The sequence below is a fragment of the Colius striatus genome, chromosome 22, assembly GCF_028858725.1.
Source record: "Colius striatus isolate bColStr4 chromosome 22, bColStr4.1.hap1, whole genome shotgun sequence".
In the NCBI taxonomy this organism is placed as follows: domain Eukaryota; kingdom Metazoa; phylum Chordata; class Aves; order Coliiformes; family Coliidae; genus Colius; species Colius striatus.
Genome location: NC_084780.1, coordinates 5,107,199 through 5,123,345, shown reverse-complemented (window position 1 = coordinate 5,123,345; position 16,147 = coordinate 5,107,199). Strand labels below are relative to the sequence as shown.

At 41.8% G+C, this 16,147-nt stretch overlaps 1 protein-coding gene across 7 annotated transcripts in view; it reads right to left on the bottom strand.

Moving 5' to 3' along the window:
• The window catches only part of PPP1R12B (protein phosphatase 1 regulatory subunit 12B), a 102,836-nt gene that overhangs the window by 58,847 nt on the left and 27,842 nt on the right, over positions 1 to 16,147 (bottom strand). For all 7 annotated transcript variants that reach the window (XM_062013420.1, XM_062013416.1, XM_062013415.1 and 4 more), the window contains 9 exons: positions 15,121 to 15,280; positions 13,859 to 14,003; positions 12,799 to 12,873; positions 10,366 to 10,445; positions 9,706 to 9,851; positions 6,614 to 6,723; positions 3,588 to 3,782; positions 2,730 to 2,812; positions 950 to 1,075 (listed from right to left, as the gene is read on the bottom strand). In XM_062013420.1, the coding sequence (XP_061869404.1) occupies positions 950 to 1,075; positions 2,730 to 2,812; positions 3,588 to 3,782; positions 6,614 to 6,723; positions 9,706 to 9,851; positions 10,366 to 10,445; positions 12,799 to 12,873; positions 13,859 to 14,003; positions 15,121 to 15,280 (1,120 nt within the window). The remainder of the gene's footprint in view (positions 1 to 949; positions 1,076 to 2,729; positions 2,813 to 3,587; positions 3,783 to 6,613; positions 6,724 to 9,705; positions 9,852 to 10,365; positions 10,446 to 12,798; positions 12,874 to 13,858; positions 14,004 to 15,120; positions 15,281 to 16,147) is intronic.

Genomic DNA, 16,147 nt, shown 5'->3' with positions numbered 1-16,147 from the left:
ACAAATCTAAAACCTTGAAACATTTCTGCCTTTTTCCTGAAGCACAGATCAAGTGGCTTTGCAGTGTGATATCTTTTGTTTATCCACACTGGTTTGATGGCTTCCAGTATTAGCTAAAATAAAGGTGAGGTGATAGTACAGTACTTGCATAAAGTGCTGATCCTCCTTCTCACAACTGAGGTGAAAACCCAGGAAAATATTATTTGCCTTAACAGAGCAGGACATTCATTCACATCAGACAGCCATTATCTGGCACTTCAAGGAAACTGAGCCTCTGCCTCCCAAATGGGTAAAACATACTGCCAGTTCAGGAAATCATGCACAGAATTGCTTCCCTGATTCTGCTTGTCTAGTTTACCAACAACTAGCATCTACAATTTCACATACACTGTGCAGAAAATGCTTCCTTACTGCCACAAGAAAACAGTGGGAGACCTCAGTCTGACTCCTTAGCAAGTGCAGTAAGTCATGCACAAGAACACTGCCACTTCTCTGATAATGATGCCATAAACATGCACTAATATAAACCAAAGGAGATAAGCTGCAACTCACTAAGCCAAGGCAGAGATAAGCTACAACTGTCAATAACTATTTGAACAATAGTTTCAGACTAATTACTTTACTCTCTTTTTACGATCAGTTTTGGTTTTATCATCTAACCATAACAGAGCATAAAACTGAGAAAACACTTTGCATTTGAATTATGTGAACAAGAGTATTTCAGTTCAGTTCAGCTGTTTACAAATCAACAAGAACAATGGCCTTTAAAAATATCAGTTAGCATGAGAAATGTTGGCCACTCTTATTTATTTCCTGCCCTGAGCAGAAGAGAGCCCCAAGGCCAGGTACATGATGCAGGGAGCAGCAAGTAGGAGGCTGAAGTTTGGGAGGTGCCTTAAGAGTAGAATTGACTGCCTTGGGAACCCATGGAAGATAGAATTGGACATACCTTTTCAAGTAGGTAGATACATAGGTAGTAGGTGCACCAGAATGGGGAGCTTCATTCCCCTTTGATTCATCCCTCCACGGCTGCCGGGTGTAAGAGCCACTCCGCACCAGGTTAACAGCTGATTCCCTACAGCAGGAGAGGAGCAGAGAAGGAGGTTTGTTTAGAAAATCTCTCCCTTACACCTATGTGCACCATTTTTCACAAGTGAAAACTCAATGAACCATCTCTCTTGGCCTTAACATCAGTTCCTACTGCCAGTTGTGTCATTTCAGAATTGCCAGATGATGTAATGCTTTGCATAGAGAAACAGGAGCCTTTTTAGTGAGAAAACCTGCCATTGAAATTTAGATTGTGCATAAAAGTAACTTAACATATTAAATAACATCATTTGATATTGTCTCTGTCACGTTCTATCAAACAACATTGCAAAAATAGGCAGATATTACACAAATGAACAGATCCCACAACTGTAGGGGGAGTTTTTATTCTCCAGGGTATCCAGACAATGACACTAAAGCAACTCAGTATCACAAATCCTTCACTGTACTTAGCAGCATAAAACAACCAACAAAATATTTGGTACTTGGCAAGTTATCAATAAATTACTAGTAGTCCTATTTATCATAGCTGGAATCAGGGCTCCTTTCCCCATAACACACTTTGGCAGCATGTCCTGTTCTCCTCTGGTCTTGGACAGGACCTTGAGCTTGTAGTGCAACACAAACCCATTCACTTGTCTGCCTGCAACAGTTTTTCATTTTTCAATTGCCATGTCCATGCTGATGCCCTTTCAGACACCTGTGTGCTCTGTGAGTTGAAACTCAGCTGTTTTGAAAGGAAAGAATATTGGGGAAAATCTGTACCACAGAGCACGTGTGAGAACCATCTGTTCATGCAGGCCAGCTCTCCTCATTCCCTACTTTCCCAAGCAAAGGACACTTCTCAGCAGTCAGCTGGATCTGCCACTCAACAGGAACCACTGTCAAAACTGCTCGAGCTTATCGGCAGACACGAACTGCCTGCTAAACTCCAAATCAGTGACTGCCTGAGATGAAGAAAGAACACAGCAGGGAGGTTCCAGTAAAAGATCAACAAAGGATCTCAAACTGTGATGAAATTCTCTCAGGTTGGTCATCTGCTGTGACTTCTTCACAACTCCAGTTCACAATGATTTCTCTATGTGAGCCTCTGCACAATGATTGTAGAAGTGGCTGGAAATGAAGCTAAGATCAAACTTTTATTCCCGCTAGCACAAACTGTGAGGAACCTTTATGCAGGAGATTAGCTCCTTAAATACATCTTGAGATATTCGATATTTATCTCATTTATACTGTGGTTCTGTCCAGGGGCAACTGCAGCCACAATAAACCAAGCCCTGCAATGAAAACAGTTCCCTACAGACAGCTCACAAACTCAAGTGAGTCAAAAAGACAGATGTGTGACCAAATGGACTAAAGGTAACTACTGGCAAGTGACAGTAGTACATGAGTAGGTGCCCATTACAAAATGAAGCACCTCCATATAAAAGGAAATGCATAAATGTAGTTTCCTGGACAGAGAACATACAGGTATGAACATAGGGAAGGAGAAACCTGGTGCTCTGCTCATCTAAATGAAAAGCAACATACCAGAACTTTTATAGAACAGAGATAGCTCTTGATATTGGGAACTCCCATGTATTTGGGACTGCTGAGAAAAAGATATGAAGCACGAATATAGAAGAAAGGTAGTCCAGAGGAGCTATCAACAGAAGCTGAGCATTACCTTCAGTCAGTCTCACCTGTTTTCTTTTTCTTCTATATCACTTGTGCTGCTAAGTCTTCTGGGGGCTATTGTGGCAAGATAGCTCTTGTTGTCTTTATCCTGTTGAAGCAAAAGAAGTACTTCAACTGCACATCTGTTACACTTCTAGCATGTTCAGTGTTGCATAAACTAATGTCCAAGTTTCTTCAACTAAGGAAGCATTCTCTTGTCTAAGGACAATTGTTTTAAGGCCTTTTTTTGGGGTAACATACACCACAGTGTAAAAGTATCAGTCCTGAAAATGATTTCCTGAAGAGTGAATAAAAGCAACTTGGAACTACAACTGATTATAAATCATAACATCATAGAACACTTCAGATTGTCAAGGACATTCAAAGATCATCTAGGCCAGCCCCCTGCAATAAGATCAAAGTTGCTCAAAGCCCCATCCAACCTGACCTGGAATGCTTCCAGGGATGGGGAATCTACCCACAGGCAGCAAAGTTACAGCTAGTGAATCCATAGGATTCACAATTACAGCTGCCAGATACAGGAGGAATACACAGAGGTGACAGTGAAGGAGGATTTCCACTGCAAGTACGTGCTACTGTCTGGATTAGATATTTTCAGGTAAAGAATGGGCCATGGCAAATGGGTGGCCCTCCTTCACTGACAGTCTACTCCAAACCAAGCAGGAACTCAGAGAAAGGGACACTGAACTCCATCACTGCATCAACAACTCAAAGGACAGGAATAATTTCCAAATGAAAAAAAGAAAGCATGGAAGAGTTTGTTATGGATACAAAACACAGCCCTAACTCAAAACTGGGGTGAAGGTGTTGAATCTGTGAGGTAAAGTCTGCACAACTGAGATGTACTTTGCTGAAAGACAAACCTTTTCTTTGTTGTCTAACAATGCAGATATGCGAGGACTTGAGGAAGAACGATAGATAGGAGTCTTATCTCTCTGTGCCTCACGAGTAGCAGCGACTTCACTCAACATGTTGTGACTGCCAGTCTTCCGTAGTCCCAGCCGCCAGGATGAAGGTGACTCATCCTTCTGTTCATCTGACTTGCTGAGCCAACTGAACTGTAGAGGAGAAAAAAAGAGACATTTGGAAGAAAGAGCAGCACTGCAAGGCACAATCTGAAAAGTTCTGAAAGTGTTTCAACAAGCCTCAATTTTTGCTGGGCTACACTTGTAAGACAATGACTTTGATTTCCTGCTTAGCTTTAATTACAGGACATAGCTCAAGGTGAAGGGATGCAAACTACTGTAGTGCCTGCATCCCCAAGGACAGACAGGGAAAGAAATCTTGTGCAGCTCCCTTTGCCTATGCAATAACCTCCTACAGCTTTGCAGAGAGAATATAAGGGACAAAGGAGGTTTTACTAGCACATGTTTAGGTAGGGGAAATCCTTCAGCAAATGCAGAAAAACAACAGAAATAATCACCTCTTTTGGGACTAGCTGCAAATAAAACCTTTACACCAATCAAACTGGAGAGTGTCCAAGAGAAGCCATTAAGGCCATCAGGGAGCTGGAGCCCACAATATGTAAACTGAGAGACTGAGGAAACCTGGCTTGTTTAGCATGGAAAAGAGAAGGCAAAGAAAGGATTTCAGTGCTTTCCTCCTTGGAGGGTAAGGTTTGCATAGGACATGGAAGCAGACTTCTAACCAGTCTACAGGGAATGGAGAAGGAGGAACAGACAAGTTCGAACATGAGAAATACCAGGGGACATGGAAGAAGACACATCTCCTGGTAGGAGCAATGCTGCAATAGATCAGGAAGCAATGGCATGGGGCATCTCCATCCTCTGAGACTTTTTAATACTCAGCTGAGCTCAGGCACTTAAACACAACATGACATAGGCCTGAAGGTGGCCCTGCTTTGAGCAAGAGGTTGGACTATAGGCTTGTAGAAGTCCATTCTAGCTTAAACCTTTCTGTGGTCAGATAACTGCTTATTCTATACACACTACAGAATGGATCTTCAAGCTTTTTGTTATGAGGCACTTCTGCCAAGCATGTATTATTCCTCAAACACACAACTGCTTAAGTGAACAACAGTTCTTATGTCTTACAAAAAGATGCTTACTGACATTTGAGAATGAAGCCTGGGCACTGCAATAGATACTTGTACAAAGACAAGGAGTCAACACAGAGATGTGGAAGAAATAAAGCAAGTAAAACAAACAAAACCAAAATTAAGCAATCCCTCAAACTCATGGATTCAAGACTGCAAAGATCAAATTATCATCACTGCAGGATTTTAGCAATGTTTCTTTGCTAACATTACTTTAATGCAAATGCACAGAGTTAATCTGTACCCCACTAATTCCAGCACTTCCAGTCTACTGAGCTACACAGCTCTAATGAAGTTTCAGTACTTTTCTCAGAGAAGGTCAAACCCACAGCAGAAGCTGCCTCCTGTTATTTCTGAACAACATAGGAACAGCACACATTAATAGCTCCACAAATGTAGAGCACACAGGCACTCATATTTTCCCTATATAAAGCCCAATCTGATGAAGACAATTACAGAACAAACATGTACAAGAAGTGATTGAGGTTATATTTTTAAGCCCTTTGCCTGCAGGCCCACTTCTCCATCTCAACAGCCTTATTCAGGGTTCAACAGCTCAAATGAGTGAGAACAATAATCTGCAGCTTGGACAAGGTTCACTGAAGCACTCAGACTTCTCAGCATCTTTCTACATTTAATACTTCCCCTGCTAAGGTAGCCTGAGCTGAACAACACCCAGAGCTTGCTTTAATTTGATCTGCATGAGAAATTTAGACATAGGAGCATGTCAACAATAAAAAAAAGGTGACTAAGTAAGAAACATTTTCCCTCTAACATGTACCTAGTGCTTGTGACTTTGGCAAGGTGCCTGCATCGTATATCTATTCTCTGTGTTCTGGTGCAAAAAGAAGCCAGAAGCATAAGATACAAGTCCTCAGCAGAACAGAGTCTCCTGGTGCCATCTAGCTGAATGACGTGAGAGCTGGAGAATTCAGATAAGATTTCAGTAACTCTACTTCACCTTTAAAAAGCTTTCATAGCCCAGCTATCTAGTCAGATGCAAACTTTATCCTCTGTGCTTACTGGGCTGTAACATCAAAGATGAGCAATGAAGCTGGGGAAGGGTCTGTAGCATGAGTGTGATGAGTGGCGGAGGGAACTGTGGGTGTTTAGTCTGGAGAAAAAGAGGCTGAGGGGAGACCATCTCGCTCTCTGCAACTCCTTGATTGTGGCTGGCAGGGGGAATCAGTCTCTACTCCCAAACTACAAGCATCAGAAAAAGAGGATACATTCTGAAGAGGTTTAGAAAAACCCTTTCTTCACTGAAAGGGTTGTCCAGCCCTGGAACAGGCTGCCCTGGGAAGTGGTGACATCGCCATCCCTGGACATATTCAAGAGCTGTGTGAATGTGGTGCTGAGGGACATGGTTTAGCAGCTAATGGTTGGACTTGATGACTCTAAAGGTCAACCTGAAAGATTCTGTGATCATAACACTAAATCAACTGAGTTTGGCAAGTCAATGACACTTTAAGTGACAATGGCAAATTCATTGCTGATACATAAGCAGACACCAGTTCTGATGAAAGATGTGCTAATAAGAGAATGGCAGCAGCTATGTCAGAACTGAGGGTGACACAAAGCACTTGCAGTAAGCAGGATTTCTCTTGTGAACAATGCAATTTGCTTTGGAGGTGAGAGATTCAAGAGTAGCCTTATCCTACAAACACCCTCCTTTGCATCAGTCCTACACTATTGTTAACACAGCATGTGTATCAAAAGTGCATTCTATCATGCTTTCCTAAATTCAAGTCTAACAACTCCTTTGAAAATCAGTTTCAGAGCATCCATTTCCCAAACACTGCTGGAGTTCACATTGATTCCAAATTCACTTACTCTTCTGGCAGATGCAGTGAAGGAGTTGGGCTCGGGTGGTGGTATTTGCTCAGTGATGCTAGGCCTGGTTTCATGGCTGGAGTGGTTGGCAAAGGGCTCTTCCTTCCTTTCTACAATTTTAAACAAGAAGAGAAACCAAATGGTTCAGTATTGCACTTCCAAGGCCCTTCTTAACAAGCACAGTGTGCACTCAACTCAAGTTCAGCATTGCTGTGACCTCAGGACACCTTAGATCATACAGATGATGTCACTGCCAAGGTAACTAGGGCTTTCTGCAAGGCCTAAAAGTATAATGGACACATTTGCCAGACAAAGCTTTTGAATTTCATCCCCACAGACAAGTAAAACCTTTGCAGAAAGCATCTTAAGGAGGACAAACAGGTATTTGTCTTTATTCACAATTTTGTTTCCTCTCAGGGATTGACATTCCCTTGTAGAACTTGGGAAGAGAAGCAAAACATGCCATTTCTCTTGTAGTACACAAGCAGGCATTGTGGCACATCCCTCAGTGGGCCTGCTGCTGGACCTCATTGCACAGTTCTGCTGCAATTCCTTATGCTGGTGGGCAGAATTTCTGGTCTTCTACACAAATCCAGAACTGATTCCCAACAAAAGTCTTCCACAGGGCTGAGAGCAAACCCTACCAAAGCTCACAGCAGGCTCCCTGCTTGCCAGACAAGTGCAATTGTCCAGGATTAATATTTTTTGGACCTATGCAACATGCTTGACCTAAGAATATCCACCAGACACAGAAACTATGTCTCAGGCAATAGGTTCAATTGACAGGAGTGCACAGGGCCCCAGGCAAACACAGCCACATGCAAAGTGCCTAAGAAATAATGTACCTACAGCAACAAAATGATGTTTTCCTCTCCCAGCTATGAGAGCTTCACACAGTCATGGTTTTAAAAATACAGAGTCATTTTAAGTGTAAGCATCCAAACACTAGCAAATGAGGTATGTGCAGTGAATAAAGAACTTCTACTAGAGATACAAATCAGTTTGGTATAGAGCATCTGTGGAGATGGCACCTTGGAGTGTGAGATCAATCTTTCCGAAACAAATGTTCTCACTCATGGAAAATAAGGATTCAAAGAACACAGAAAACAGAAAAGAGCAAGTCAAGAGAAACATTTAAAAATAACAGGCAGTCAGCAGGACTGACAGATCCAGAATTGGAGAGACAAAATTGCATCTCCCATAGGAAGGTCTGCATGATACTGAAGTCTCAGTCACCTTCCTCTCTCTGTTATCTCAGAACTTCCATCAGAGAGTTTCATTTCCTGAGCCCAACACTCAGATGCATTACACTTTCAAACAGCCCTTTTAGGAAGGGGCAGTAGACTACCCATTTCCCCTTGCAGGCCTGACTTGGCATACAGCAGTCCATGGAAATGCATACAGACAAGAAATTACATGTCTGACACTCGCTGGTTTCTTGAGACTGAAGCCTGTAAAACATAGGAGAGTCCTCGACATTGCTAGAAGGAGAGAACAGACCTGACTGCCAGTCAGCAGGCTTTACAGGCTAGGCTAGATGGTGACTGGAAGTTTATAGTACAGGGGTCAGCTTTTAAGGTCAAGCCTAATTACAAGGGCACAAGCTTAATTGGTAACGACAGGTTGGAAAGAACTCTTAACTGTGAGCAATGTGACTGAAAGGACTCTCTTGCAGGAGGACAGGCAAAAGTACCTTGGACCAGCAGCTTCAGATGACTGAGCATGGGCATCATTGTCTGTAGGGGAAGATCCCACATTTTATTCAAATTTTAGTGCTCTTCACATCACAGACATTTCTTACAGATTGTAAGGAACATGGTACCCTCTGAAGCACTCCAGCAATTCCACTGCTCAACTCTTCAAATTTCTTCTCCTTCCACAGTTTTTGCAAACTCAACAAATGTTCTGCAACTCGAGAACCTTCAAAACATGCCTCAAAGTAAGCTTCCATCCTCAACTGCCAACTTGTGCTTTGTCCTGCCTTACACTCAGTTACCAAAGGAGTGAAACATTTCAGTTTAAAAAGAGCATTCATAACAATGTTTTGGCTTTCTCCTCCATCTGGACTTTGAGGACACTTTCATAGATTCACAGAATGGTGGGGGTTGGAAGGAACCTCTAGAGATCATCCAGTCCAGCTCCCTGCTCAAGCACCTCCACCTAGATCAGGTCACACAGGAATGTGCCCAAGTAGGTTTTGAAGACCTCTAGAGAAGGAGCCTCCACATCCTCCCTGGGCAGCCTGGACCAGGGCTCTCTCATCCTCACAGTGAGCCTGTTTCCATGTTTAAACGGAAATAATCATTATCTATCTGTCCAGCAGTGCCCAGAATTACAAAGCTATGTGAATATTAAACCTCAGAAGAAAATGAAGAGGAATAAGGATACAATTTCCATGGGTGTTTTAAAAAAAGAAGCCTCCTATACCCATCCAAGCATTTTAAATGTCTAGCAGATAATAAAGCATAATTACTCTTGTCTTTGAAACTAGTAATACTGTGACATTTCTAATTTTCTGTGAAAAGCTATTTTCATCACTTCTTATCTTTGGAGTCCTCCCATAACATGTTATCTCACAAATCTTGTTTTAAAAAGACTACCAAAAATGGGCACCCCATTCACATCTGCAACAACAGGCAACTATGTGTACATCCATCTGGACAAGTTCATGTTAATTTTGTTAAGGATCTGAGAAGCTTACAAGGTAGGGTTTCAGTTCTGATTGAAATTTCTCAAAGCAACTAATAATCTCTCTAGGAAAGGAGAGGCAGATAAGAAATCCTAAAGCTTAATTATTACTTGAATGCTTTTTTGTCTTCAATTTGTTTTAGCTTTGGTGGTTTGAAATAGATTAGTACAAGGTGCTTTGCTCAGTGAATTAACACAACAAAAAGACCTGCTCTGGCTTGAAACCGAATTTAATGAGGAGTGCTGTAGCAGTTTCCTTGCTGAAGGATCTTTAGACACTGGAACTAAGACTTTCAGGATGTCTTCAACAACTATGCAAAAAAATGTTTTAGGAAGCAGTTCTCAAACTGATCCCCTAATATTACTAAGCTAATCATTAAATCCAAGACTGTACTAACTCTTACCTGACTCTTTTTCAGCATCTGATTCTGAAACTTCATCTTCTTCAGCTTCTTCCTCTTCTTCAGAACTAGAACTGCTAGAGTCTTTGTTCTCTTCCTCCATTTCCATGGACTTCAGTGTGTCTTCCTCATAAAGAATCTTCTCTTTGCTGCAAGAGATAGGAATCACATTGACTACCAGTTGAGTGAGTTATTTCTGGGTTCTACTTCTCAGGAACATGATTTGCTACATATAGAACAAGCAAAAAGACAAAATCCATCTACAGACTCAGCATCTCAGCACCTCCAGCATGGTCCATTTGCCACGGATTCCAAAGCCAGTCACGTATTTCCTACATTTGCAAGCATTTTTCAATAAAAAAATATAATAATGTGGTCTTTCTTCTCCTAGAGCAACACAACCCACCAGCTGGGCTGTAAGGGCTCTACCAAGGTGCCCTTTTCAGCCCAAAGGCCAAACTGATACTTCACAAGAACAGATGCTGAGGGAGCAATGCTGCTTGTTCAGTGAGTATGTTAAGCTAAAATTGTATCCAAGAGAGCTCAAATTGAAGAGAAACCATGAAATGACCATGAACTTGAAGCCAGTTGAGGCCAGCTGCCTGCTGGTCTCCCATTACTCTCTGTGCAGCTCATTTTTTGGCAAAGAGGAACAAGACGTACTTGGTGAAGAGGCTGCTTCGGGGCTTGCCATTCATGTCGGCTTCAATGAGCTTATTCCTCGTCTCCTTCTCACTTCGCAACTGTCAAAAAGTCCAAAAAGATTGGAGAAAGAATGAAAAGAGACATCTTAACAAGCCACCTCAGCACAATCCAATAATCACCACAGCAGAAGGCCATTCCAACCTCGTTAAGACGGAAAATACTGTGGAGTTAAGCCAATTCAACAGACGCACATCTGCAAGAGCACTAAGATGTCTTGAACTTGAGCTCTGTGAGGGCACAGCTACACACACAGCATGTCCTTAGACTCAAGCTCCAATTCAAAAGACCTTTGGAGAAGTCTGCAGCAGCTCCTGAGTCAAATGACTCAGGATTTGACAGTCAAATCCCAACTTCCACCATACTGCCTTGCATCTGCTCACACACACAGTGCTGCCCAGCGTAGTTTCAGTTAAGACTTCACTGCCTTTGCAGCTATTATGTACCTGCTCTCAGAGGAAATCACACAACTATGCCTTGAACACCCAACTGATGGATCTCCCACTAGGATGGGACAGTTCTTAAATCTCTCAAATGCCAGCATTAAGCCATCACACAAGAATACCCGTGATCATTGCAACAACTGAAACATTTTGCCCAGATGGCAGCATCATTAATTTTTTTCACTGCTGGTGGACAAAACAGTGACCAAAAAATTGTTTCAATACCTTCAAGAAAACAGGCACAGTTGAGGTAGAAAAAGGGATGTCCATTAGAGGCTCACCTTTAAGGCTGTCTCTTTTGTGTCATGCTTAGCCTAGTTACTCATTCTCTTTTGACAGGGGCTGACACCAGGCACAAGCAGCAAATTCTGAGTGTGGTAAAATCTACATAAAGAACCCAAATTTGGGGTAAAGTGTATTGTTAAAATAGAATGAACTGCTGGAGCAGAGCAAAGTAAACAGCCTGCTCCACTCACAAGTTATTCAAAGACTAGGAGGAAAAAAGAAAAACCCAATCTGAACCCAAATGGAATGAATTCTTTACAGAAAACAAAACCCTTCCTCCTCTCAACAGCAGCAAGTCTTTTAGGAAGGATGGCATACTGTTCTGCTACAAGCTTCAGAGGAAATAAAATCTGATTTGAGAGTCACTTTGAAAGTAAAATAATGTGTTAACAGCAACGTTGTGGAACAGCCCATTTCAACCTCACCAGATCTCAGTTTGCTGTTTGAAGTGATAAAAATGGCACATCATCTACATGTGATAAAATGGCATATTCAAAAAATCCCAACTATTAAAAAATAAGTGAGAAAATCTGGATTATTTTCTTCTTCCCAGTTCCACTACAGCTTGCTAAATTCACTGAATAAGTGAAGAAGGCCTTTATATAGTGCTACTATTTAGGGAACAAAGGGGGTTGCCTGCCCTAGGGAGAAGGCCTAAAAATAGGGTAGCACCCAGCCAAAAAAATACTTGCTGTTTTGCTTTTTCCTCTGAGGAGTTATCTGCAGAATCTTGCTGAAGGGAGGTAGGAGGAAACCCAAAATACAACACTGTTCTAGTATTTATCAACACCTCATTTAGGGAGAAGCTGAATAATTTTGAAGAAGTTTCTGTGAGTGTTAAGCATTCTATTTAAGGATGACAGCAGCTGTGTTATGATCAGAGCTTGAGCTCTACCACCCACATTGTCAGTTCCTCAAAATACTTTACTGGGTTTTATCAGCAGTGTTCTCATTATGTCTATTCCTGAATCCAACGTTTTATGAATCTCAGTTTTTAAATGATACTTATTAAGGGTTTTTTCTGAAGAAGGTGGTTGGTTTGGTTTTGGGAAGCACTCAAATGAGATAATTGTGTATATCAGATGAAACAGGAAAAAATGCAAGCCAAAAAAAAGAACTTTCTGGCTTGACAACTGGCTTTGCTTTGATTAACATATATTTTTCCTTTCTTTTTTATGACAACTTGCTGCTTATAACCCCTTCAAATATCTCCATTGCATCATGAAATGGCAATTTCATATGGTTCAGAAGACATCACACTTTTTTTAGCCCAGAATTCCCCTGAGTTTATAATTTCTTCTCAATCAAAACTCTCCCTGTTGTAAGAAATGTAATCACTCATTAAGAAAAAAGTAGTTTGATGCTACAGAGCTTGCCAGCTAACAAAAGCAACTGCAAAATAGTAACAACTCTAAGGATTAACTATACATTCCTTACCAGTTGACACAATTCTGTGTCAGCTACTGACCTTCTTGATGCAGTCATCCAGTTTGGTAGATTTCTGGCTATTACAAATACTGGTGTAGTTGAAGATTCCAAATTATTAACATTGAAAGAAATAACTGAGACTCAGCTTCCTATGTCCTGTTGACTCCATATGTCTTAAAGAACATCCATGAATGAAAAGGTAATTGGAGAGGTGGGAAATGACCTGCCAGAAACTCACCACAGTCTGTTTCTTCTGCAGCATTTCTAAATGCTCAACTAGTCCCTCATCAGCCACGTCAAATGGTGTCTGGCCCTGATTCAGTAAGAGAAGACAAGAAGATATCTGATATGGCATGGTGTTAATATTCCAAAAAGCACTACTCACCAGTGAAGAACAAAAGCAAACATGCTCCACATCCTCTCTCCCCAAATGCTAAGGAAACATACTGCTTCACTCCAGAGCTGGGAAACCCACACAACAGCAATTGTTCAGAGCAACCTTAATCATGGAAGCGCAGCTCCCTGACTGCTGTTGCTCAAATCTAACAGCCAGGACTAATGTGTTTGAGTTTCCAGGTTTCTAGAAAGGACTCTCATGAACTGAGAAGGAATGTGATCAATCTGTTTTACTGAATCATGGTGTGTTTGAACCTCCTGAAAGGCTGCCAATCATCAAAAAAAAATTGGGAGCCACATGGAAAAGCACCTGAGGGCACTGAGAGTGCCTGAATTTTGTATGTCAAACAGCTCACCCCACCAAAATGCCTCATCAAGGCTCTTCAAGGAAAAACTTCTCTTAGGATGGAAGGGAGGTTTTTTCCTCTTGTCCTATTTTTATTTACTCATTTCTCATGAATCTGAGTCAATTTTTTAATTTCCCTTTTTATGAGTAATATAGAAGGACAGGGAGGATTTAAAGCTGTGTTTCTCAAGGGTTCACTAGTTTTCAGTGCCCTATACCTTGACATTAGCACAGTACTTTGTACTCCAACACTGTAGTCTTGCTCAATTTGTCAGGATTACACTAAACAAGAAAGAAACTGGTTATCCTCTATTCTTTGTTATAATCTTGGTCTAAAGTTTAATTACTGATCTTTTCCAGTATTACTTGAAATCTTTTCTGTGCTCCTCCAGTCAAGATTCTTTATTTTCTGACCCTTTTAAACACTTCAGTGCACATGCTAGAACTGCTCACTGTGTAACTCATGGCGCTGGATCAAGCAGTAGGCAATAAAGCAGATCTTTACCTATCTATAAAACACATTGCCTAAGTTGTATCAATATCTGTGTACACTAACCAGCTTGTTCCTGATGTCCATGTCACAAAGTGCCTCAGCCAGGATGGAACAAGCTTCCTTCACTCCCCAGTGTGCAGCAGCATGGAGCGGTGTCCAGCCGTCATTGTCCTGGACATTCAAATTAAACCCAGCCTGGATCAAGAGCCTGAGGAAAGAAGGAATAGTGATTTCTGCCCACTCAGGAATGATTTCTCCACACAGAAGAGTTCACACCGTGAGCCAAAGAGTAGGTAGCATGGTTCACAATAAGCCAGTAGTTTCTGAACTTGTTTATTCATCTAAACAGCATCTCACTTGCAACTGTAACACAAAAGGGCAGTAAATGAAGAGCAACTTCACCATAAAACCTGCTGGAATGTCTCTAATCAATGAGACTTCCTTCCAGACTGGGAGAACACCTTAATTTCTAATCAGGTACTGGTGACCCAGTCTGAAGCCCTGTTCCAAATAAGGAGAGACAGACTCCCTCAGGCACTAAGCCCCACCTGTGCAGACTGCCACCTCAACAAGGAGCCAAGCACAGTACCTGCCATGAAAAGCTCATTAGGTGACTGGCGCTCTGGTCCTACCAGAGATCAAGACCATACTGTAGGAATGGTCCATAACGAGATGACATCAACTAAGAAGCAACACTACTGTGAATGACAGATGTGAAAACTGCAAGTTAAATAACTCACATTTGGGTTAAACAACCCAAAATGCAGTTTTGCAAACGAGTTCTTGCACAGTTAAAGCAAATCTTACCAAAGTGAACCTGCCTGGGAACATCCTTGCATTACATTTACTGCTGTGCACCTTCCACCCACTCTCTTCTTGATCAGACCAGAGCTCTAGCGTTTCATAGCATGTGAAGCTTGAATATTTAAAACCAAAACAAACAGAAGAGAGACAATTGTAGTCTGAAGCTTCAGAGACAGATGCACACTGGTACGCCAGCGATTAGATGAAAGTACTGAGCAGCTCGTGTATCAAAACTGACTATTATCCAAGTAGCTTAAATATTGAAGAACATCCCAGGGCAATTCTGCAAGTCTGGTAAAACTGCTGCTGAAAACTTCCATTGTGAGAAGCTCAACCATCCAGATTCTATGTTCTTCCTGCAGCACAGGGGAAACCCAGCATAACCGCAGCACAGCACCAACAGTTATGGAGCCTGAAAAATCTCAGCACTAAATGAATTTCTCTCGATTATAAAGCTACAGGTGTTCCCCATGAAAACCAGCTTGAATTCAAAGCATCAGCCCTGGGAAAGGAGCTCCTACCTCATGACTTCAGAATAGCCCTTTGCCGCAGCAACATGCAGAGCTGTGGCACCTGTTCGAGGCTGCTTTTTATCTTCAATTCTCCCACTGTTCAGCCACTGTCGGGCATCCTGTAGCATTTGCTGCTCCTCTTCTTTCCTTGCCAGATCTAGGTCTACACCTAAGAAAACGAAGCACAGAAGAGATTTTCAAGTGAAACCTCCCACAAACGTATTAAACTTACTAATATTGCCCAGCTAATGAAACCTAGGGCAGCCTCTTGCACAAAAAAACCATCATTTTCTAGGAGTTAGGAAAACTACTGCACCACTGACAGACTTCAACACTGCCCAATGTAAACAAATCTGAAAGTTGAGCCACTGGTTGCAAACCAGCTCAACTAACTTAGTAGTCAACCAACTATGGGTGGAAGGATTGCACCTAAATGGTGTCCTACATTGAAATAACCAAGTCATGAACAACAGCCTAATAAATGGAATTAAACAGAGTGAGTGTAATCTACAGTGAAGACTTGAAGAGATGTTCCTAAGACTTCTGCAACCCAACTGTACAGTCACCTAGAATTCAGTATGTTGTGCAAGCTGATGCTAATTGGTCAGTTTGTAATGCCTCACAGCCATTTGTGCTATGGTAAGAAATATGTAGGTAATTCCACTGAGCAGTAAACTTTTACATTCTGAATCGTTTTTGGGGACAGAAAGAAAGGCAAAGTCACATCAAGTAACTCCATCAACACACATCTCTGGTGTAACAGACACATGGATTATGGGGCTTTCTGATAACAGGAGGGACAGGTTTGCCACCCTAGGAAAGGACTGCTACTATGTGGAGCAGCCAGGTGGGTCTGGCTGATGGGCAGTGTCAATGGTCACTGAGGCAACAAGAAGCAAAACTGTCTTAGACTTGATTTTGTAAGTGGAGTCTTCATGATAATGAGGTCATGTAAGGACAATATATCCATCAGAAGTACAAGACTCACACAAGATTTATCAGACTAATTCTCAGAGACCTGGGAAAAAGTATGGAG